At 39.1% G+C, this 23,823-nt stretch overlaps 1 protein-coding gene across 1 annotated transcript; it reads left to right on the top strand.

Moving 5' to 3' along the window:
• Positions 1-5,552: 5,552 nt before the first annotated feature.
• On the top strand, positions 5,553-22,396 carry STMP1 (short transmembrane mitochondrial protein 1). Its single transcript, XM_020997967.2, has 3 exons — positions 5,553-5,750; positions 20,285-20,338; positions 21,735-22,396. The coding sequence occupies exons 1-3, from the start codon at positions 5,553-5,555 to the stop codon at positions 21,807-21,809; spliced, it is 327 nt and encodes a 108-aa protein (XP_020853626.1). The 3' UTR covers positions 21,810-22,396.
• The last annotated feature ends 1,427 nt before the right edge of the window (positions 22,397-23,823 follow it).

Genomic DNA, 23,823 nt, shown 5'->3' with positions numbered 1-23,823 from the left:
ATGTGGCATGTTTAATGACTGAATAGACTAGTTTGGCTAGAGCCAGAGGGTTTTGTGTGGGAGAGCAGTGTAGGATAAAACTGGGCATGTCGTGACTTGGCCCATGGCCCACCCACCACAGGACAAAGCTGTACAAAAAGTACCAGGAGCAGAGAGGCATCCTGGGGCAGGGAGTCAGGATATCTTGGTTTCAAGTACTGCCTGTGACAGATAACTGGTTGTGTAACCATTGGCAAGTTGTCTCACTGTCTCCTCACTGTCACAGCTAACTCTCCAAATTAAATTGCAGAATTGCTGATCTGTGTTAGTAAAGGGTGTGAAATAAAAAGATCTAGAGCAAAAACAACATTAGGATAGATGCAATAATTGAGCTGTGTGGTGACCAAGAATCTCTTACTTAATTCAGAAGAATCCTGCTAACAAATAGAAGTAATTAAAGGCAATCTATTTGAATAAGAAATATGATCAAAAATACCATTTACAGTAGTGTACACTTACCATCAGTCGGTGGGCAAAGTCACAATGCTGAGATAGCCAGAAAAAAGAAAGGGAAAGACAAAGAGCAGGGAAAGCAGTTGTTTGTTAGGGAGCCTGGTCTTATAAGAAAGGTGACCTCCCATGCCTTTTGACTTTGAATTGTGTTTGCATTAAGATTGTGGATTTTAAAGTCACTAGACTGCTTTTCAGTTCAATTCCCTAAGGGCAACAGATTTGAGGCAAGGATCAAGAACATTATTCCAAGCTAAAGGCAGGGAGAAGTTAGTAACAGTTAAAATTGAGAGAAGATGAGTTGCTCGTGGCAGTTTTGACGGCACATCACGCTGTACTACAGCATGCTTCTGTGTGTCCCTCAGACATCAGAAGTGGGTTAAATTCTCTTCTTGTTTCTCATACATTATTTGATAAGGCAAGGAAGAGTGGAACACATTTTGTATATAACATTTCAGAAAAAAAATGGACCAAAAAAGTTTTTTTTAGAAGGAAAATTCAAGTATTTGGCAACTTCATTTATGTGATATCTTACTGATGCTGACTAAATGAAGTGTTTGTTAGTACATTGCCAGCGAATTGTTTATTGTAATTTTTTGTCACTTAAGTTTCATTTTGTCAGGCAAAAACCATACAGGGGTCAATTACCTGGGTTTGTAATTTTGGTCTAAGTACTTGAAGACCACTGGCTTCCCCTCTGTGGAACCTTTAGACCTGACCAGCCTATTTGTCTCTCGGCCAGTGTAATTGGGAGCCCAGCTCCTAATGAGGCAGCCTGGGTCGCTTGACCCACCCAGCACCCTGGAGAAGAGGAAGCTAACTATGTGTAAAGTGAGTCTAGGTTTGGATGAGAAGGGCTTAACTCTTTGTTCTGCATTGAGCTCTTCCATGATTTTATACAGGAGTTCTAAAATTGTTTAAGTTATGGAATCTCAGCAAATAGAATTTCATCTTCTCTAATGTGTCGTGACAGGGTGGATGTGGCCCGGGTTCTTGAAGGGCATGTTAGCCAGCATTAGGTAGATCCTAGTAAACTGCTGGAAAGGTATCACATGGGGAGGGAGCCCCTTTTATGGACTGTATGTCACTGGAAGGCTAAATTTTGGGGAAATTCACCAGGGCAGCTATTAGAGGTTACAGGACTTGGAGTCAAGAAGACCTGAGTTCATGTCCCGCCTTGGACATTGCCTAGCTGTATGACCCTAGGCAAGTCCCTTTAACCTCTCTGTGTCTCAGTTTCCTTTTCTATAAAATGAAGATATTGTGGAGATAAAATGAATTAATACATGTATTTTGAAAACTTAAAGTATCATGTAAATATTAGCTATTATTACCAAAGGGTAGATACCAGATGATGATTTTTTTTTTGTTCATAGCAATTCACTTAAGTATCTATGGTGTGGAAAGCACTGTGCTAGGCTTTAGGGACATAAGGATAATTATTGCAATAACTTCCTGATTAGGCTTGCTTTCAGTTTCTCCATTTCATCCTTAACACAACTCAAATATTCCTAAAGCACAAGTTCTACCTTGTCACACTCCTACTTAGAAAGCTGCAGTAAGAGCTTGGAAAGCTATTTTAGATGTTAACCTTTTTTTGTTTGTCATGGATCCCTTTGGCAATCTGATGACTCTTATGGACCCCTTCTCAGAATGTTTTAAATGCATAAAACAGAATCCATGGGATTACAAAGGAAACCAATTATATGGAAATACAGTTATAAAGTTCATGGACCCCAAATAAAGAACCGCAGCCTAGGATAAGATGGAAACTTCAGAGCAAGAAGGGATTTTAGACGCTAGTCCAGGCCTCTCATTTAGGGGAGACTGACGAGAGGGGAGATCCAGTGATTTGTCTGACGTACCACAATATTAGGTGGCAGAAGCGGGTTGAATTCTGGTCCTCAGACTCTAAATCCAGTGTTCTTTCTGCCAGCCCAGTCACTTCTATTTGCCTCCCTTCACTATACAGCTCCAGCTGACCTTTCTAGGCTTAGTAGTTCCCATGACTTTGGTTTTATGAATTCTGCCTTTTAGGCAGGCTGGCTGCTTTGCTCTTCCCCGAACATAACATTATCTCTTGCCCCTTTGGCCTTGTGCCAAATTGTACTTCACCAGGCCTGTCTGCCTTCAGTCTTCTTGAACCTGTAACTTCCTTCAAAGCTTAGTTCATGTCCTGCTCCTACAGGAATGCTGTCTAGATCCAGTTGTTAGTGTTAACCCTCCCTCCAAAAGAAATGACTTTGTATCACTCTGTGTGTGTGTGTGTGTGTGTGTATGCATACATATGTCTGTATATTTTCATATTTATCATCTGTGCCCATGATTACCCCCATTGGAATGCAGATTATTTTTTGGTGTTTGTATCTCCAGCACCTAGCACAGTGCCTGACAAGTTTAATAACTGCTTATCAACTGAATGAATAAGAAGCAGACTGTGCTCTCAAGAAGCTTAAAGGCAAATGGGGTGAAAGGCTTACACAAATAACTAGCATACCAGGGGAAATGTAATGAATGCAAGAAGAGGCCTCAGGAAAACTGGTCATCTACACCAGTGGGGGTCAAACTCTTGAAAGTGAGGACTATTCCATACAAAAGGATCCCTGGAGGGCCACATATTGGCTTAGTTTTAAAATGTAATATCTATCTTTTATTGCCTTTTTATATTTCATTAAATATTTCCCAATTACATTTTATCTGGTTCTGCTAGGGTCTCTTATGGGTGTGTGTATTTGACATCTCTGCCCTTAAAAGTACAAAGGGTTGGAATTGGCTTTGGGAGCGCTCACCCGAGTGGACGATTCTTGTATTTTGAAGTGCACTGACTTGTTAGAATATTGGATGTGCTTTATCCCAATTTCTGGTTTATTGACAGTTGGCATTGGTTTCTAAAGACTCTAATGAATCAGAGTGGCATTTTAGTCCACAAGAAATAGCTCTAGACTGTCATCTTTTTGGATCAATTATCTCATGTGTAAAATGAAAGAGTTAGATTAGATGATCTCCAAAATTCTCTAGGTGTAATTAATAATATCCTCTCAGAATTTCTGAGTGCCAGGAACATGTCGTTTGAGTAGGTTACCACTAGATGGTGCTAATTGTTCATTTGGGTAGCCTTAGGTCAGCAGTTATTTCTTTGGAATCATGACTTGAGAATCTCCAGAAGTTACATCATATACAACCAAGGAGAAAGTCATAGAATTTTAGGCCTGGGTGAAATGTGAGAGATTATCAAATTTGTAATCCTGGTGTTCTGTTTGATTTACAATTCTTTTTGATGACAATTCTCTGCTTGCAGGACCGTATCTGCCTTGAGCATGAAGTGGCTAGTTTCTGTTGTTGACTTATTTTCTCTTCAATGATGATATGTAGCATGTCTAGGATTCACTTATTACTGGTACTTAGCTATAAATGTCTCTGCCACTGATCAGTCAGCACTTCAAAATGAGAGAATGGCCATTGTCTCATCTTGCTCTCATATTTTATTTTCTGTACCAATCAAGATTAGGGCTATAAAGTAAAAGATCAGTTTTGTTTCTTCTGGTGCATGTCTCCCAAATTTTCCTCTCTGATGACCACTTTTATAAAGCCTTTCCTGTCCCTAGCTCCCCTTACTCCCCTAACTCATGCACTCCCTCCTGAACCTACCTTATATTGATTTTGTATACACAGGTATAACTCATTTTATTGCACTTTGCTTTATTGCGTTTTTGCAACTGTTGCATTTTTTACGAGTTGAAGGTTTGTGGTAACCTTGCATCGGGCAAGTCGATCAGTGCCATTTTTGCAACAGCATGTACTTACATGTCACATTTTGGTAATTCTCACAATATTTTAACTTTTTCATTATTACATTTGTTATAGTGATCTGTGATCTGTGATCAGTGATCTCTGATGTTACTATTGTTTTGGGGCTCCATTATGCCCATATAAGACAGTGAACTTAATAGATAAATGTGTGTGTTCTGACTGCTTCACTGACCAGCCCTTCCCCATCTCTCTTCCTTTCCTTGGGCCTCCCAATTCCCAGAGATACAACAATATTGAAATTAGGTCAATTAATAACCCTACAGTGGGGTCCAAGTCCAAGTACCCAAGCACCCCATCACATCCATACCCATCTCTTTTTCCAAATTTTTCTCCTCATGGGATTTATTTTACTTTGGGTGTTTGGAATTTTATTCTTTAGAGTCCATGGGATCCTACCCATTCTTCCTCTGAACCCTTTTGAAATATGCTTTCTACAAATCTAGGGTAGATGCAGGGGGAGAGAGTGTTGTGGAGGGAGATTCAACAAGACTTGATAACTGATTGGTGTCCTGGAGGGCAAAGATCAAGTTGTTGACTTATCTTGAAACGAGCTCTGGATTTTTAGTCAGAAGATCCAGGTTCCAATCTCAGCTCAGTTACCCTTTAGAGGTGTGATTGATGCTGGACAAGTCAACACTTCTCAGGGTCTCAAGTTCTTCATCTATAAAATGAGGGGATGAGATTAGAATTGAGGCCAGTAAACTACTATGGATTTATTATCCCCCCCTTTTGCACATCGAAGGAGCTAAGAATGATTTTTACATTTTAAAATAAAATTTAATTGTATTCACTTTTTAAAAAAGTTTTTAGCATGAAGGCTGTGCAGAAAAACAGGTGGCCCTTGGATTGTAGCTTGCCAAACCTGGGCTAGATCATAGAATCATAGATTTAAAGTAGAGGCCAAGGAGTCCCTTCATCTTGCAGATAGGGCATTAGGCCCCAAGTGACTTGCCACTAACAATGTAGTAGTGTGCCTGTCCCTCCACAACCCATCTGACATGGAGTGTTGCCTTCTTTTGTCCTCTCTGCCATCCCTTTCACTTTTAATCTATGATCCTATGAGATTATATGCTTTTTGTACAGGTAAGAGTGTACAACTGCACTAATACCTTGGGGACACCGTGACCCTAAGAGGTGGGCGGTGGGAGCAAATCACAGTCTTAGTTGTGTAGTGAATCCAATTGAGATTGCAACCTCGACCCTTCCCCCACTAGGGGGCGGAGAATTTCCTGTTCGAAACTCAAGGCGGGAAGATGAGGGGGAAGAGAAAAGAGGATAAAAAAAGGAAACCACGTGCATGTCCTCGTGACCCGGAAGCAAACTCCTTTGCTCTTTTCCCCGTCCCGTCACTTCCGCCACCCCTCTGTCAGCGGGAGGGATACAGCTTATTGGTCCGGCCTGTAGCTTCAGCTGCTGGCTTCGCCGCCGCCATCACCATGATTCAGTTTTTGGTGAGTCCCGGCCTCGCGCTGCCTTTTCTGCTTCCACCCTGGCGTCGGAGACAGGGCGGGGAAGGGGGGGGTGATAAATTGGGGGCGGCTCCTTTGGCAGCGGGTTCGCGCCCCCACCCCCCTCAGCTGGGAGGAGCCCCGTTCCCTCGCGGGGCGGGGCCTGCGGTGACGCTCCCGAACCCCGCCGTATCTCCGGACACGTGTTCCTGGACTGGGGCCCCCAATCCTGACTCTTGAGCGGAACCTCCCTGAGGGTTCCTAGCTTCGCCTGACTCGCTCAGTTCTCTGGATCCCCAGTTCTCTGACGCCTTTCAAGTTGTCTGTTGTTTCCCAACTCTTTGCTATGCTTATCTCGCCTGGTTGAGTTTGGTTGTCTCCGTAGCTGTCTCCGCACCCCTCCCGTTCTGTAAGCACCCCAGGGCTTACGTCTCGCCCTGCCAAGCACGAAGCTTCATAAATGATGATTGAAGTAAATCGAAATTTGCTTTCTTAGCCCTTGACCTACTTCTCCACGCACCTGGATGCCTCAGCTCCAACCTCTCTCGTTTTTCTCTGGAGTTTTTCTGGTTCATAAAAACCTGGTGTAGCCTAAGGATTTTAAAACCTGTTGCTGTACTCCTGATGCTTTGGGGGAGGGGTGAGAGAGGAGTAGAGGGGGTTTACTTCTCTTTATTTTTCCAACAACATTTAATGTAGTCATCCCGACTCGGAGCCCTTCTTCGTCACGGAAGATGAAAACTAGAAGTAAATAGTAGCTTTCAATATAGTAACTAATGAGAGGAATAAAACGAGGCTTGTCAGAAATTACAATTGGCTTAGTGTATCTGTCTACACAGAATTCTATGGCTTCCAGATTTTGAAGATCGCTGGTTGGGTGTGTACAGCTGGAGCAGTTCTTACTGTTGTACACAACTTTTTCCAAAGTGCTCTTGGGGGGAAAATGTATTGCCATGAATAAGTGGAATATTTGTCATAAACTTAAAAAAAAAAACTACGGTTCTTCGCCTGAACTTGATTGTTTTTCCACTTTTCAAAGAAGTAGTATGATGCAAGTTTCATGAGTTAACTTGCCGGTAAGTTTCCAAACCAAATCACTGATTAAAATAAATGCTTATTTTACCATTTGTGATCCCAGATTCTTTTTTTTTATTTTAAAAATAAGTTTATATATGCCATTTGGTTTTTAATGCCACATTCATTTTCTGATTTATTCTCCCTCACTGAACCTTTTCTTGTAAAACAGATAGCTTGGTTAAACCCACATCAATCGACAACACCCGTAGTTTTTACCTGCTTCTGATCCCGGATTCTTTAGGCTTTAGTATTTTGTAAGTGGCATATAGTCGAATGTCATTTTGAGTGACCAATTTTACTTTCTGAAAAGGGCATATAAAGTTTCTTATAATATTAGTCAGTGGGTTTTGAAGATTTACTGGAATGAAGCACTATCTACAGGCAAGAAGCTTGCATTCTAATAGGGAAGAGAGGTATTTATGTAAACATATACAACAAATAAATGAATAAATAAAAATACATAAAAACCAGTTAAATACAAGGTAATTTGGAAGAGAGAGCATTAGCATTGGGGGAGGGATCAGATTACTTTTTAACAAGAGAGTAAAGCACTGCCTTATTCTTAAACGTTGACAGTAGCTACTTAGTTATCCTGGGCAGCTTGGTAATAAAGGGATGGAATGCCAGGCTTGGAGTCAGGAATACTCATTTTTAATTCAAATCTGGCCTCATATGCTTACTAGCTATGTGACCTTTCCTCTTTGCCTGATTCTTCATCTGTAAAATGAGCTGGAGAAGGAAATGGCAAACCACTGTACTGTTTTTGCCAAGAAAATCCCAAAAGGGATTTTCACAAAGAGTTGGACGTGAGTGAACTAATAACATTTAGTTATCCAGGCCAGTGTAAAGGATCATTGGCCTGACCTGCCCACCTTGGCCATTGTTATTACTATGCTCTCAGCAAGTTTTCTGTAATCTTACAGGTATCCCTGGTGGGTTGGTAATCTGGAAGCTACTTATAATGTTTTTAATGTCATTTACTTGTAGGAGATAATTTAAATACGTTGTTAATTTGCTTTGATTGTAAAATGGAGACATTTGACCTAATTACAGTCAACTATATTATCAAAGCAAGGTATAACATTGTCATTGTCAACATGAGATGTAGGGTAAGATAGATTTCTATATCCAACTGAGTGTGTATGTTATTCCTCCTTTGAGCTAATTCCGAGCAGAATAAGGTTCAAGCACTTCCCCCCCTCCACCTCTCCAATTATTCCCTCCACTGTAAAAGTTCATTTGCTCCTCTTTGAGATAATTTACCTCATTCTGCCTCTCCTTTCTCCCTTCTCCCAGTGCATTCCTCTTTCTCACCCCTTTATTTTTTAGATATCATCCTGTCATATTTACACCCTTAATCTCTGTCTAGGTAGACTCCTAACTGCCTAAATAGTGACAAAGTTCTCTTAGGAGTTAACAAATATCATCTTTCTATGTAGGAATGTAAACAGCTTAACTTTATTGAATCACTTATGATTTCTCTTTCCTGTTGACCTTTTTATGCTTCTCTTGAGTCTTGTATTTGAAAGTCAAATATTTTACTCAGCTCTGTTCTTTTCATTGGGCATTCTTGAAAGCCCTCAATTTCATTAAATATCTGTTTTTTTCTCCTGAAGGATTGATTATACTCAGTTTTGCTGGGCATACTATTCTTGGTTGTAATTCTAGCCTTTGTCCTCCAGATTATCATATTCCAGGTCCTCCAGTCTTTTAATTTAGAAGCTGCTAAATATTGTGTTATCCTGACTGTGACTCCATGATATTTGAATTGTTTCTTTCTAACTTCTTGCAATATTTTCTTAATGACCTAGAACTTTGGAACTCCTGGGAGTTTTCATTTTGTGATCTCTTTCAGTTGGGATTCTTTCAATTTCTGTTTTACCTTCTGGTTCTAGAATAGGGCAGTTTTCCTTGATAATTTAGTGAAATATGACATATAGGCTCTTTTTAAAAAATCATGTCTTTCAGGTGGTCCAGTAATATCTCTCGATATTTATTTTCCAGGTCAGTTGTTTGTCTAGTAAGATATTTCTCATTTTCTTCTATTTTTTCATTCTTTTGATTTTGTTTTTATTGTTTGTTGATATCTCATGAGGTCATTTTTTCTACTTGCCCAATTCTAATTTTTAAGGCATTATTTCTTCAGTGAGCTTTTGTACTTTTCCATTTGGTCATTTCTACTTTTTGTTGTTGGTTGTTTGTTTGAAGGCAATTGGGGTTAAGTGACTTCCCCAGAGTTACACAGCTCGTAAGTGTCAAGTGTTTGGTCTGAGGCCGGATTTGAATTCAGGTCCTTCTGACTTCAGGGCCGGTGCTCTATCCACTGTGCCACCTAGCTGCCCTGTCATTTCTACTTTTTAAGGGATTTTTTTCCTTCTGTAAATATTTCTATCTCTTTTAGCATTTGGCCAATTTTGTTTTCTAATAAATTCTTCTCTTGAGTGAATTTTTGTGTATCTTTTTCCATTTGACCAATTCTGGTTTTAAAGGAGTTCTCTTCAGTGGATTTTTTGTGGTTTTACCATTTGGCCTATTCTATTTTTAAGGTTATTTTCTTCAGTGTTTTTTGTGCCTCCTTTACCAAGCTGTTGACTCTTTAACAAAATATATCTATATCTATATATATATCTACATATATATATATATATATATATATATATATATCATGCATCACTCTCACTTCCTTTTCCATTTTTTCCCTCTCTTATTTGATTTTTAAAATCCTTTTTGAGCTCTTCTAGGAATTCTTTTTGGTCCTGAGACCAATTCACATTTTTCTTTGAAGCTTTGGATGTAGCAGTTTTGACTTTGTTGTCTTCTTCTGAGTTTGTGTTTTGATCTTTTCCCTGTCACCATAGTGACTTTCTGTAGCCAGGTTATGTTGCTGTTTGCTTATATGTTAAAGTTGGGCTGTGCTTCTTGGGTAGAGAAGGAACTGTCCCAAGTTTCAGTTTTTTTGTGTAACTATTTTCAGATCTGGTTGTGGAGGAGTCTGTTAAATTTTCAGTTCTTGTTTGTTGATATGGTGGTGTGATATAAGGAGAGATATATTTACTCCTCTCCTGGCCTGTGCTCTAATCTGTGAGTGACCACAGGCATTCTTTTCTGCCCTGGAACTGTGTCCAGGGTCCCTGCTTTGGCTAGCACTCGTTCTCTCTGTGTGACTTGTGACCTGGAACTGCATATGGCCAGTGCAACAGAGTCCTTAGTGTGATGCCAGCAAAAGGTCTTCTGTAATCTTGTGACAGGTTGTCTGCCCCTTTACCATTTGTCTGAGAGCTCCAGAAATCACCTCTATGAGTCAGTTGTTCCCAATGCCTGCACTGGCTTGTTGGAGATCAGTTTGCTGCCTCAAAAATCTGCACTCCATTCTTGCCCTGTGTGATAGACCCTTCCTGCCAACCTTCTAAGGTGTCTTGGGCTGGAAAATTGTTTCACCTTGTCCTTTTGTGGGTTCTGCCGCTCCAGAATTCTGTTTTGAGACATTATTTAAAGTTGTTTGGAGAGGAATTTGGGAGAACTCAGGGTGAGTCCTTGGCTTTTCTTAGCCATTTTGTCTCTGTCCCCTGGGAATAGTACTCTCAAACTTAATTTTGCCTTTTAAATTGCTTATACTTTTGTAAAAACTATACTTAAACTAGAAAGAAGTAGTTTTGATAATTCCTTGAATTTAGTTAAATCTACATATTATCAAAGAAATTTTGGAGGTCATTTTTAGATTTCTGTACTTTTGAAGTGCAAAACAAAGTAATTTTGATTACTATATATGTGTATGCATATGTGTATATATATATATATATATAAAATCAATGATACTTACTTTTAAAAAATGCATTTGTTGAGTCATTTTAAATTTCTTTTGGTTTAACATATATTCAAGAGGAACCCTTAGAATAAATTTATAACCTTCCATGTAACTGTATTTCAGATGAGTGGGAAGTGGTAGAAGAATAAATCAAGTTAACTTTGCTAGATTTTTTTTAGTACAGTATTTTCTATGTTAATAATGAGGATTATGAATAACTTGTATATGGAAAAAGAAAACAGATTAGTTATATGAGTCACACATTCTTTCACCCTGTGCATCATAATCCAATTGATTTAGAGAACTGTGACACAGTTCAGTAATATGAATTGTGTTTCATCTTCCTCTCTCTTCTATCTGCGTTTCTATTCATGGAATCACCACTCTTCTGGTTTAGAAATCTTGTCATCTACTTTGGATACCTTCAAATTTTATATGTAATCTGTCACCAATTTTGGTGGTTTTTCTTTTTCTTTCTTTTTTTTTTTCAAAGGCAGTTGGGGTTAAGTGACTTGCCCAGGGTCACAGAACTATTAAGTGTCAGGTGTCTGGTGTAAGGCCGTATTTGAACGCAGGCCCTCCTGACTTCAGGGTTGGTGCTCTATTTACTGTGCCACCTAGCTGCGCCCCCCTCCGATGATTTTTCTTTATAAATATCCCTTGCATTTGCCCCCCACCATTCCCACTGCTGAGCAGCTAGGTGACAGAGTAGATAGAGTGCCAGACCTGGCTCAGGAAGTCTCATCTTCCTGAGTTCAAATCTGGTCGCAGACACTTACTAGTTGTATAACTCTGAGCAAGTCACTTAACCCTGTTTGCCCCAGTTTCAACACTCCAGTATCTTTGCCAAGGAAACCTCAAATGGGGTCACAAAGAGCCAGACACGACTGAAATGACTGAACAGTAAACGCCAGACTGCCACTTTAGGTCAGGCTTTCTTTTTTTTTCCTCATGTCAAAATCCATGGACATATACATTCCAGATTAATGTAATTCCCTGCCTTGAAATTATGTAGTGACTGCTTCCTTTTGTTTACCTTATTAATTCTAACCTCCTCTCACCCCTCCCACTTCCCAGGATTTTTGGAGTATTTGATCCTACCTAATGTTATTGTCTGCTGTTTTTCAGTAGGCCTGACTATAGTGGAGAGTTCCTATTTCCTACCGTCCCCTAATAATATCTCTTTGTTTCTTTATCTGGAATGATCTTACCACTTTTCACCACCTGTGAGTTTCTTCCTAGTCCAAGTCCTACTTTTTCCACGAATGCAAGTACTGTATGACTTAGAGCCTGCACTGAGCGCTCTTCTCTGACGTCTTGTATTTATTGTTCGTTTTAATCACATCATTACCCTTAATTATCACATCAAGTATTTTTGAACATCTCCTATACATAAGGTAATATGGTAGTACTCTCTTGAATTGTTGTTTAACTCTTTTATTCGTATATGTCTAGCCCTTCTACCTAGATTATATTCTTCTTGAAGGCAGTGACCATACTTTGTACTGTTTTATTAGTACAGTGCTGGTAGGTGGGTGTTCAGTACGTGCTTGGATAGTGGAGTCATAATTGTAGATCCATGCTTTTTGTATCCGTCGCCTTTAATTTCCCTGGCTGCCCCCTTGGTTCAGATCTTTATCCCATATTTGCATAACTCATAGAAGCAGTAACCTAATTGGTGGGCCAACCTCTCATTTCTTCTTCTAATTTAGGGGTCAGCAAGGTATGACCTTGTAGGCCAAACATTACCACTTTATTTTAAAATGCAAAAACCTTTCTTAGTTCTCTGGCTATAAAAAGGAAGTGGCTGGTGGCAGGATTTGACCTTGGGCAGTATTGCAGACCCCTATTTCTAATTCATTCTGTAGTTCAATTCAACAAACAAATTAAGTGCCTAGTTACTGTATCTTAAGTTGGGAATACAAAAACAAAACCCTCATGTCCAGAAGTTTACATTCTATCAGGCGATATAGCAAGTAGGTAAATAAATATAAGGTAATTTGAGGAAAGCAATATCACTAATTATTGAGGGCATCAAGGAAGATTTCATTAGTAGGTGGAACTTGTGCTGAGCCTTGAAAACAAGTAAGGATTTTGAGGAATGTATTACAGGTGTAGGAGATGACTTTTACAAGTGTGGGAGTTGGAGAATAATAGATTGTTGTTTGGTTTTGCTGGATCAGAGAATATGAGAAAAGGGGATTAATATGAAATGAGACTGGAAAGATAGGTCAGAATCTAAAGATTAAAGACCTTGAGAGACAATGTGGTATATTTGTAGTTCTACATCACCAATTGGTATTAGATGTTTTGAAATGGATGTGTTGTAAACATCTCAAACTTAAGGTGCACAAAACAGAAGTCATCTGCATCCCTCTTCTGTACTTGCTATTTCTGTTGAGGTCATCACCATCTTTCTAGTAACCCAAGTTTGCATACTCATCATTTCCCACCTGGCTCCTCTCCTGAGCTTCATCATTGTTTCCAGAAACTCATCTCTCTGCAAGATTGAATCATTTCTGAAACTCATACTTCCTCAGAACCTCTTGACCCTGGGACCCTCCATCCCTTTGATTGGAGGATGTACACCAGAGATCTCTTTCCATATCCCAGGGGCCACCTGGTGCTAGGACTTCACTTACCCTTCTCCCCCTTTTTTCGGCTTTTTATGTCTTGCATTTCCCCATTAGCTTGAGAGCGCCTTGAGGACAGGGGCTGTCTTTTGCCTTTCTTTGTATCCCCAGCACTTAGCACAGTGCCTGGCACATAATAGGTACCTAATAAATGTTTATTGAATGACTAGTTAGTGTCATTCCCAGCTACATGGTTTCACCCACCTTCACAGATCTAATCAGTTGTTGAATCTTGTCATTTTGACCTTTGCAATATTTTTTGCATCTATATCCCCTTTCTATTCATAACCCTAACCCTACTTCAGGTGTGCATCACCTATTTCAGTAGCCTCCTGATTGGCTTCCCTGCTTTATCTTTTCCCTCTCCAGTAGATCCCTATACAGTTGTTAAAGAGATTTTTCCTTAAATGGAGGTCTATCCCCCTCTGTAAACTACAGTGGTACCCTGTTACTGTCAGTATAAAATAGGAACTCCTGTTTGACTTTTAAAGCCTTTTCCAACCTGGGCACAACCCCTTACCTTTCCAACTTTATACATTACTTCCTTTCTCGTGTTTTGTGGTTTAGGTAAGTTGTACTGCTTGCTTTTCCTCTATTTCCTGACTTCATGCCTTTGCATTGGCTGCCCTCCATGCTTGGAATATCCTATCTCTTCACCTCTGCTTTTCAGAATTCCTAGTTTCTTTTAAGACTTATCTCAGACAGCATTTTCTATATGATACCTTTCTCTGATGCAGCTAGCTGTATAGAGTGCACAGTGGTCAGAGCACTGGGTCTGGAGTCAGGAAGACCTGAGTTCTGATCTGAACTCAGACATTTACTGGCTGTGTGACCCTGGGCAAATCACTTAACCTGTTTTTGCCTCAGTTTCCTCATCTATAAAATGGGGATAATAATAGCACCTACGATCAATTAGGCTATTATAATAATCCAGTAGGACTTGAACTGATGTAGTGGTTGTGGGAGTGGAGGTAAGGGAGCACGTGACTAGAAGTGTGGTGGTGGAATTGACAGGATTTAGGGGGTGAAGGAGAGCCAAGAGTTGATGATTGAGTTTGGGAAATAAGGGAGCTCATGAATGGCTTCTGTTTTCTCAGGAAAGTAGGAGACATGGTTATCTGACTACATACCAGCCACTAGATTAAACATCATGTTCCATATAGTATTTCCGGCTTAAAATCTTTCAGCGCTGCACCATTTTTCTAGCTTTTTTTGTGAGGTTCTCTCAAAAATTTTGATGTGAAATTTTGATTACCAGGAGAAGGTGCTGGTAGTCTGAGACAATAAGGGAAGGGCCTAGTTTACATCCAGATTTTCTTTCCCCCAGGGAACCTTGAGAAGTTGTACAATGGGGAAATGTGTGGCATGGTAACTGGCTTGGAGATAGACTAGGCAAAGCTTCAGAAGCTACTGGTAGATCCTGAGCTACTGTTTGGGAGAGTTGGAAATAGGCTGAGTGGGACACTCTGAGTACATAATAGAGAGACAACTGTAAATGCATTGAAGGCATACCCCTCCCAAATTCAAAGGCTTTATGTTACAAAGCACAGACATCTGCCTAAATAGCTGTAAGCAACTGGAAATACTTATTCCTGAATAAATGGACAGTTGGTGTTTCAAAAGTCTTTTCTAACTTTTTTCACGTCAGAATTTGGTCTTGGTAAAGTTCTTGGGTTATAGTATATTAGAAAACTGAAGTTGTGTGAATTATTTTTTAACTTTTGGTACTTAGACTGGCTCCTAGGTCCTGAATTATTTATTTAGTCTTGGCCACCCAGGAAACAAAGAAAAATGCAAAATGATTCTAATTCCTGTATGGCCTCTCCTGCTTATGCAGTGATGATAGCAGAATTGCACCCCCCTCCCCCTAAAAAAAAAGGTTGACAAAGGGTGCTAAGAACTGTATAGCCTCTAGACAATCTGTAATAGGGATTCAATTGCTATTTCTCTAAAGTGAAATCCATGTCCAGTAACCACTGAGTGGACACACCACTGGAGTAACTGAATCATAACAATTTTGACATTCTTGCTATAAATAAAGCAAGGAAACAAAAGGGAGTTGCAGCTAAATGGAAAGATGGCTCACAGGCTATTTTTGGAGAGGCAAATAAAGAAGTTGGCAGAATTGGTTTTAGAGTTGGTATGTCCAAATGTAACAGTAATTTCTATTTCATGGTACATTTGGCATTTTATTTGAATACTCAACTATGAAAATTTGTAAAACAAAAAGAAAAAAGACCACCATGAATAGTGATTGTAGTTTGACCATTTGATGCAGAGGATAATAGAAAAATTCTGTGAAGGATTTAGTAAAACCCATTTAATTTGATTTGGAGTGTCTTAATACTCGGTGACTTAATTGCAAAGGTAGGTATAGAAGAGGTTAGCAGAAATGTTGGAACATGTGGTTCAAGATTAAGAAGAGGAAAAGGACAAAGGCTTTGACTTCACAGAAGAGTTACCTACCAATTATGAATACTTCCTTCAGGAAAAAAGTGGGAAGGTGCTAGAAATGACAAGCACCAATTAAATAATGAAAAATGATGCTGATTTATGTCTTAAGAGACAGGAAACAACAGGTTACATACATCTAATCTGAATTGGCCGATATATGTATAGATTGTTTGACTCAATCTGAAAAAGGGGAGGATATCAAATGTTTGGGAAACAAAATAGTATTAACTATAGAAAAAAGTGATTAAGAGCATTAGTCACCGCGGACCCATTGCCCATATGTTGAGGGGGTCCTTGATGGGGGTATGGGAGAACAGGCAGGTATTTGCAGGCAGTGTTCTGTAGTATGCCATATCTTTGCAGTGGAGCTGTTATCAGGAGGTGCAGAGTCCTTCTATGTTTATTGGCTGTTAAGGAGGCATTTGAATGGATAGAGAAAGTCTGCTGCTTCAAAGATTGTTCTCCAGCATGGTGTGTTTCATGCTTATGTTGAGACCCTAGAAGAATCCTTGAAAGGTGCAATAGAGTTATGTAGGGTTGTTTGACCCTCTGATTGTTACCAAATGAAAAACAGAGCAGGTAAACATGTACTTGCCAAGGATTTTTGACACTGTCTTGGAAGATGTCAAGTGCAGGGTTCAAGTCAAAAAGAGGGAGTGGAAGTGGTGTAGAGATTCCATGTGTTTGCTCAGGCTTTCCAGATTTTCCTGTTTGTAAATAGCATTGTGTTGATTGCTTTCAAGTCCCAGGTTATTGCAGAGCCTTCTAATTGAAATCCAGAATAAATCAAGAGTTTGGTCTGACTTTGCTGAGGGGGGAAAAGAAAGGTGGTAGAAGGATGTGTCTTGTCCAGACTGATACATAGTTGGGTGAATAATCTGTTAGTCTGTCAGTACATAGATTTTGGATAGACACTGCAGATGAATAATAAAATGGAACCAGAATTGAAAAGAAGAATCGAGTATACAGGAAAGTGGGAAATTGTGTAGTGCTTTTAATATTTGCAAGCATCTCCCAGAAACAAAAACCTATATTTTTATTTTTGCTTATTTGATTAATGCCTTTTCTTTTTACATGAGACACTTCTGAATATTTCCCTCTTCCTCTTCTACCCAGTAAACCTTGCTTTTTAGCAAAGAAGAAAAACCAGTTAAATAACTATAACTGCTATGACTGTGCATGCAACAGTCTTCACCTTTTTAATAAAAAGAGAGAGGTACATTTCTTCATCTTTTCTCTGAGACCAAATTTTTTAAAATGTAAAATGTTATTGACATGTTTTCTTCTTACATTTTCTACATATCCCAATGTTGTTTTGTTGTTTGTCCTTTGTTTTGAAGAGGACCAGTGACATCACAGAGTGGTGTCTGGACTTCAGGATGAATTGTATTTAAGTGAGGTGGAGCTGCACAAAGTCAGCCACCAAGCTCTCTCGTTCTGAGTTATCCAAGTCCAGGGGCAAGACGAAAGTCAGGATGACTGGAGATGGCCCAGGACGCAGTGGATTACCTCGGTGTTTTCAATGTCTGACCAAGCTCTAAGTGCTCCACAGTGCCTGCTTCAGCTGCCTTTATGGTTGTTGGAACAAATTGTTCTCATTCGTCCATTCCCCTCAGGGAAGTCTTCACATGCTTGGGGTAGACATCCTCCTAACTCCTTGAGTTTGACGGCTGTTGGTTACCCTCAGCCTGGTTTAGCCTGTCTGCACTGATGGTTTTATCAGAGTATGGCTGCACATGCTACAGCTTCTTGGAGCCACAGGTGAGAGTTAGGTGAAGGTGGATGCCAAGGGTGGATGAGCAGCCCTGAAAAGGGCTTGGCCACCCTCACATCAGAGGTGTTTGTCCTCCCTGAACACCCCATACACCCTATATCTCTTCCACAAACCTATCTTTTAGATACCAACATTTTTCTGATGATCCCTTATGGCTGCAAATCATAAAGACTCAAAATTATAGGTCATCTAAAGGGCAATGGAGAGATGCATAGTAGGCATAGGTTAGAGCCTCTTCCATACAATGAAGAATTGTGCGTTAAAAATATAAGCAAAATGTAGGCTTAGAAAAGGAGGTGGAACCATTAGAAGGGGTTGCAGTTTATGTGTAGGGAGTACCAGCAGTGATGAAATGACATCTATAAAGAATTTGGTTTTTTGAAAGCCTGTGGAAAAAATTGGTCAGATTCTTGTTCATAGCAATTAGAATTGAGGAGGTTAGACTAGAAGGTCTCTTAGGTCCCTTCTGGTTCTGAAATTCTGGATTCTAATGGTCATAATCTGTCCTTATGGACTGGCAGAGCAGAATAAAAAGTGATGCGTATCTTAGTACATACTGGGACATAACCTCTGTCAAAATGTTAAAAGGTATCCAAAAACCAGGGTTTGGAAGTCATTCCAAACTATTTGGATAGTTTTATATATTTACTATTGTGACTATGATCCTGCTTGCTCTAATTCCCAGTAAAATTACAAAATTAAAACTTGTTTAGAAATAATTTGAGACATAGGAAGAACCTCTAGAATCTTAAATCTAGAAAGGGACTGGAGAGATTTAGGCAAGATAATTTTTCAGAAGATAAAAATGAGACTCGGTGAAGGTGACGCGCTACACAAGTTGTATAAATTATTTTAACTTTTGATACTTAAAAAAAGCAAAACTGTTTTTTTTAAAGCTAGTGGTATTTTACCCCCACATTTAAATGTCTACAAAAAAGAATTTGAACAGTTTGGGAGGTGGTATGATGGTATGGAAAGACTACATTTTCTAAAGAGAATTACTGAAACCTCTCTGTATCTAGGCTTTTTTTTTCTTCTTTTTTCCCTGTTTCTCAATTTACAGATCCAAACAAGCTTGAATTGTGTATAAATACAAGTATCATTGTTTGGTTGTTTTCCAGTCGTATGTGACTTTTTGTGACCCCTTTGGGGTTTTCTTGGAAGGTATTGGAGTGATTTGCCATTTCCTTCTCCAGTTTATTTTACAGATGAGAAGACTGAGGTAAACAGGGTTAAGTGACTTGCCCAGGGTCACACAGCTAGTAAGTGTCTGAGACCAGATCTGAACCCAGAAAGATGAGACTCCCTGACTTCAGGCCTGGCACTCTATCCACTGAGCCACCTAGCTGCCCCACAAGTATAAGAGAGCCTTATTTTGTTGTGGTTTATGCATCTGTAATTTTGGCCTTAAAGTTTGACCATGGTGATTTATTATTATTATAATATCAAAAAAACCTGTCCAATAATTAAATAATTAAGCTCTGATTTATTTGATTAACCTCTATTCTACCCCCTCCCCCCAAATAATTTCAAATGTATGGTATTGAGAAAAAGTAATCGACAGTGATGCCTCTGATAGAGAACGAACAGATTAGAATTAAAATGAAGAAGGAACAAGTTTCTTACAGAGGACGGGTCAAAGAGGAAGACTAAAAAAAGGCCAGTTGATTGAGCAGTTAAGAGGTTTTTGGAGATCTTGGATGTGGAGAGAGCAATTTCAGTAAAGTGAGGACAGAAGCGAGACTTGGGGGGTGGTGGGGTAAGTGGGTGTGGAAGTATGTCAGTGAACGTACGCTTCTTTCTAAAAGTTTAGCAGCAAAAAGGAGGACAAAAGATTTTTCTGGCTGCAGAGATCTGAGCATGTTTGTAGGCAGATGGAATGGAGTTGGTCAGTAGAGAGAGCAAAGATTGAAGGTGTGAGAATAGCAAGGTCGCAGAGGGGGTGGGACCAAAGACCCATATGGAGAGGTTAGCCTTGGCAAGGAAAACAGGTTTAATACTAGATGAGAAGATAGGGTGGAATTTCACCGCACCTGTCTTTAGATTAATACCTGTCCTTTACTCCTGGGAAGATGTCATTGTATTTGATTTGATGTTAAGTTTTCTTGGCTACCTTTTCTCATAAGTGGAGAGAAGAGGTCAACGCTGTTAAAACTTTTAATTTAAAAAATTTTGTCATAAGTTTGTGTAAACAAATGCAAATAAGGAACAAACTCCCGAGAATGTCATATAATCTGAACAATTTAAAGAAAAGAATTTAAATGTTAAAATAGTTTTGTGTCCCCTATTGACCTATTTACTTAATAAAACTTGTTTTTATATAGTTGCATTCAATGTGTATATTCTTTCTGCTTTTGCTTTTTATCTTTCCATGTATTACTTATTGTAACAACACAATAATATTCAGTTACATCGTTATGCCATGTTTTAGTCAGTCATCCCCCAAATCTTTAAATACGTGAGTTGTTTCCAGTTTGCTTTTACAGTAAAGCAACTCAAATGATTTTGTGTAGATATAGTTCCTTCCCTTTTTATTAAAAACAAATCTCCGGCTGTGTGTCTTCTACTGGGATCATTGGGTCAGGGGGTGGATAATCAGTTTTGTAACTCCCTCAGGTATTGCTAAATTTGTTCTCCAAAAAAGAACATCAATTTTTATCAGTTTGGGATCAAATGAGATTATATTTGTAAAGTGCTTAATATAGTGCCTGTCACTTAGTAGGTGCTGTGTAAATATTTACTCCCTTCCCTTCCACCTTTGCATCTGTAACTCCTATTCCATTTTTTCCTTCAGCTAGGATTTACACTCGGCAATGTGGTCGGGATGTATCTGGCTCAGAACTATGACGTAAGTGGCTGTCATACAAGACCTTTTGTCTCTGTTGAAGTGTTTTAAGTGATTTACCTTAATTGTGGGCATTTTCCTTGCCAGAACTGAATCCCAGCAAAAATAAGGAGCAGTTTCCCCTTAAATATTTAAGGGATGGTGGCTGAGTGTTAAATCTTGGAGCAAGTCCATCATTTATTAGATATTTTTCCATTACACTTTTAATACAGCCATAGTGCTTATCTCTGCCCCAAGTCACCACAAGAGGGCGACTTGTCAGCAATTGAGAGCAATCTCCCAATGATCTTATGCTGTAGTTTGTTAGCCCTGAGTGAATACTGTCTCATTTAATTGGGGCTTTTCTTCAAGTCCTGTGGAAAATCAAGTAGAAAGGGCATAAAAGACTTTTAGCAGGATAATTTTTGCTTCCTATCACTTCCATATGTAGAGAGGAATTAATTATGGTAACAGAATTTACCAGTAATTTTAAAGACTAATTTTTATAGTGTGGTTTCTGCAGGTCTTTTAGATTTCTTCAGAACTGTCTGAGGAAGCAAGATGGTTTCACAGATAAAGCACTGAACTTGGGAGTTCAGAATTGGCCTAAGACATTTACTGGCTGTGTGAACCCTGGGAAAATAACAATCCCTCACCCTTAGCTTCTTCATTTGTCAGATGGAGATTATAACAGCACTTACCTCACAGGATTGTTGATGGAGATTCAGAGGAGATTTTTAATATATACATCTAGTTTTGCAAATCTTAAATCATAAAAATGTTGGCTATTATCATCATTGTCATTATCATCATCCTTATCATTAGGAGATGCTATTAAGCCTTTACTATGGGGAAGGAAGTTTATTTTCCCAGAGTCACAGAATGAATCATTGATAAAAGCAGATTAAAAACTCAGGATGCCTGACTACCTAGGAAGGGAGTGGGTGGAGGTGGAAATGAACCTCTGAAAAGATTTTCAGAGGAGAAAAGGTTGTTTTTGCTTTAAAGAATGGTAGGTAAAATTGTTAGTCTTCAACACTCATACTTTCAGTGCACCAAAAGCATTTGCAGTAGCATCCTTCTTTTTGGAATGATAAAATTTCCTAGTCATACATCTCATTCATTCGTATAGCGTTTGAGTGTGTGGTATAGTGAAAATAGGGAAAGAGTCAGCTTTTTAAAGGAAGCCTCCTTCTTTAACTTAACAAATTCTTGCATATTTAGCACTTAAGTAGCAGTTTTAGTAGTACTTCTTAGTCCTGTGATTTGAGAACTCTTTGGGAAAGAAATGTAAACTTATGAAATTTATCTCATATTTAAATTTATGAAACTTTTCTGTCTTTGGTGGACAGATGGGGAGGGGAGAACGAGAGGGTATTGGTTAGATGAAAAGTTAAAATCTCATCTTTTCTTTTCAAAGATTCCGAACTTGGCCAAAAAGCTTGAAGAGATTAAAAAAGATATAGATGCTAAGAAGAAACCTCCTAGCTCTTAATGCCAACATCTCATAGTGTCTGGATGCCTTCCTATTTGAAACAGAAGCTCCTATTCTCTCCTACAGGACTGGATGACTGTCTTCACCCTGAGATACACTGAGATGCCTTTGAGCTAAAATATGCCTGTAACACCAGAACTACCCTGTATTACTCTTCCTGGACTCCTCTGAGCCCTGTACCTGCGTGGGAGATTCTGTTACTTGAGTCATGGTGCTTGACTAGGAAATGCTAGTTTTGATTAGTGGTCTGTCCCCTTACCTTTTAAAATTGTTGATATCTAGTAATTTTTTTAAGTTGCTTTTTATATGGCAGTATACTAATTCTCTAATTATGCCTACCACACTGGATGCTTTATAAGCATTTAGTGTCAAACAGTGTTCTTCCAAATCAATTAAAACCATTATATAGCAACTGATTTCTGGTGACTTCCATTTATTTTATGTTATAGAACAGCAGTTTTATAATTGTTTGTGTAATAAGTTAAATAGTGAGTAAGTTGGTTTTTTTTAAAGACCTCTTAGTTCTCCAACAGTATGTGCTGTGGGGGAAAAAAAGAAATAGGACATTAAACTTGCTCTTGAGATTAGTCTCCTTGGAATGCATTTTTCTATGCTTAATGTACTTACTTTGTCCCATACTGCCTCCTAAATAGGATCATTCTCATTTTAAGGAGATTTAACGTTCTATGATTGTGTATAAGTGAAAGGTTGTATATAAAGAAAATGAAAATATTTGTTACACTTTACTTTTATGTTTATTTTAATTATTTCAAAGATATGTTCTCTGAAAAAAAATTTGGCTCAACCTATACAGTATTTGTTTTACAAATTCAGTCATTTACTTCAAGGAGCATTCTCCCATCGTGTGCATTTAGTTCTCTTCCATGACCCCTGCTGCTGGGCAGATGAACTACCAGTCCACATACTAATTTAAAAGTATATATTTTAAAGTATGGAAAAATTAAATATTATTTTATTAGGAGTTCTGCTCTCATGGGACTTGCATGGTTTCTTTTGGTTTGGGTTTGTTTTTAAGCAACCGCACTTGTGGTGTGTCATTACTCAGATTATTTAACAGAACCTACAAACAGAACTAGTTTTTCATGCTTTTATATACATCCAGCACAGCAGTGTATTTTGTAACTATGAAGTAAGAGATTAAAAAAACCCCCTCAGAATTTAGATATCCAAAGCAGTAGACTTCCAGGTATCATCCAAACTTGTCCAAGTGGTGTTCCCATTGCAGGGTGCCCTTCTGGTACATAAGAAGCCTGGCGTAGTAGGAATGGTTTTGGATTTGATATCAGGAGACCAGGGTTACAAGTGTTTGCCTTTTGGTGCCGGTAATATCATCTTTCTAGGCTTCAGTTTCTTTCTCTTTAAAGAGAAAGTATTGAAGGGGAGAATCTCTGTGGACTCTCCCAATTCTAAAATCTGTTTTATTGTGTTCCATCAACATTGCCTTTGGAACTGATTTCTAAACCTCACAACAAAATGAGTCTTATTACTTTCTTGGGGCTGGGGGAGGGAACAAGGGAAGGGAAGAGGCACAGATGGCTGTGACCAGCTGGGGTTCTTTTGGATTTGGGGCCAGACCTGTTGATTTCATTTGTTGATTATTCTGTCATTTCAGGCATGTCTAGCTCTTCATGACCCCATTTGGGATTTTCTTGGCGAAGATCCTGGAGTGGTTTGCCATTTCTTTCTCCAGCTCATTTTACATATGAGGAACTGAGGCCAACAGAGTTAAGTAACTTGCCTGGCGTCACACAGCTAGTAAGTGTCTGAGGCTGAATTTGAACTCAGGGTGAGGAGTCCTCCTGATTCCAGGCCTAGTATTCTATCCACTATATTGCTGATCTACAAATGTAGATCACCTGGTTTACAACTTAGTCTGTTTAAAATGATGCCTGGGGCAGTGAGGAGTTAGGGAGTTATTCAAGGTCCCACAGCCATCATATATGTGAGGTGGGACTGGAGGCAAGGTCTTCCAGACTTCCAGGCTTCCTGTCTC

This window comes from Phascolarctos cinereus, unplaced genomic scaffold, assembly GCF_003287225.1.
Source record: "Phascolarctos cinereus isolate Bilbo 61053 unplaced genomic scaffold, phaCin_HiC Scaffold_1;HRSCAF=81, whole genome shotgun sequence".
Taxonomy (NCBI): Eukaryota; Metazoa; Chordata; class Mammalia; order Diprotodontia; family Phascolarctidae; genus Phascolarctos; species Phascolarctos cinereus.
This window is presented reverse-complemented; position numbering and strand designations above follow the sequence as displayed.

Coding starts and splice junctions, on each gene's coding strand:
- STMP1 (XM_020997967.2), top strand. CDS start 5,553: ATGAGGGGGAAGAGAAAAGAGGATAAAAAAAGGAAACCACGTGCATGT. Junction 5,751..20,284: donor TCACCATGATTCAGTTTTTG/GTGAGTCCCGGC, acceptor TTTTTCCTTCAG/CTAGGATTTACACTCGGCAA. Junction 20,339..21,734: donor ATCTGGCTCAGAACTATGAC/GTAAGTGGCTGT, acceptor TTCTTTTCAAAG/ATTCCGAACTTGGCCAAAAA.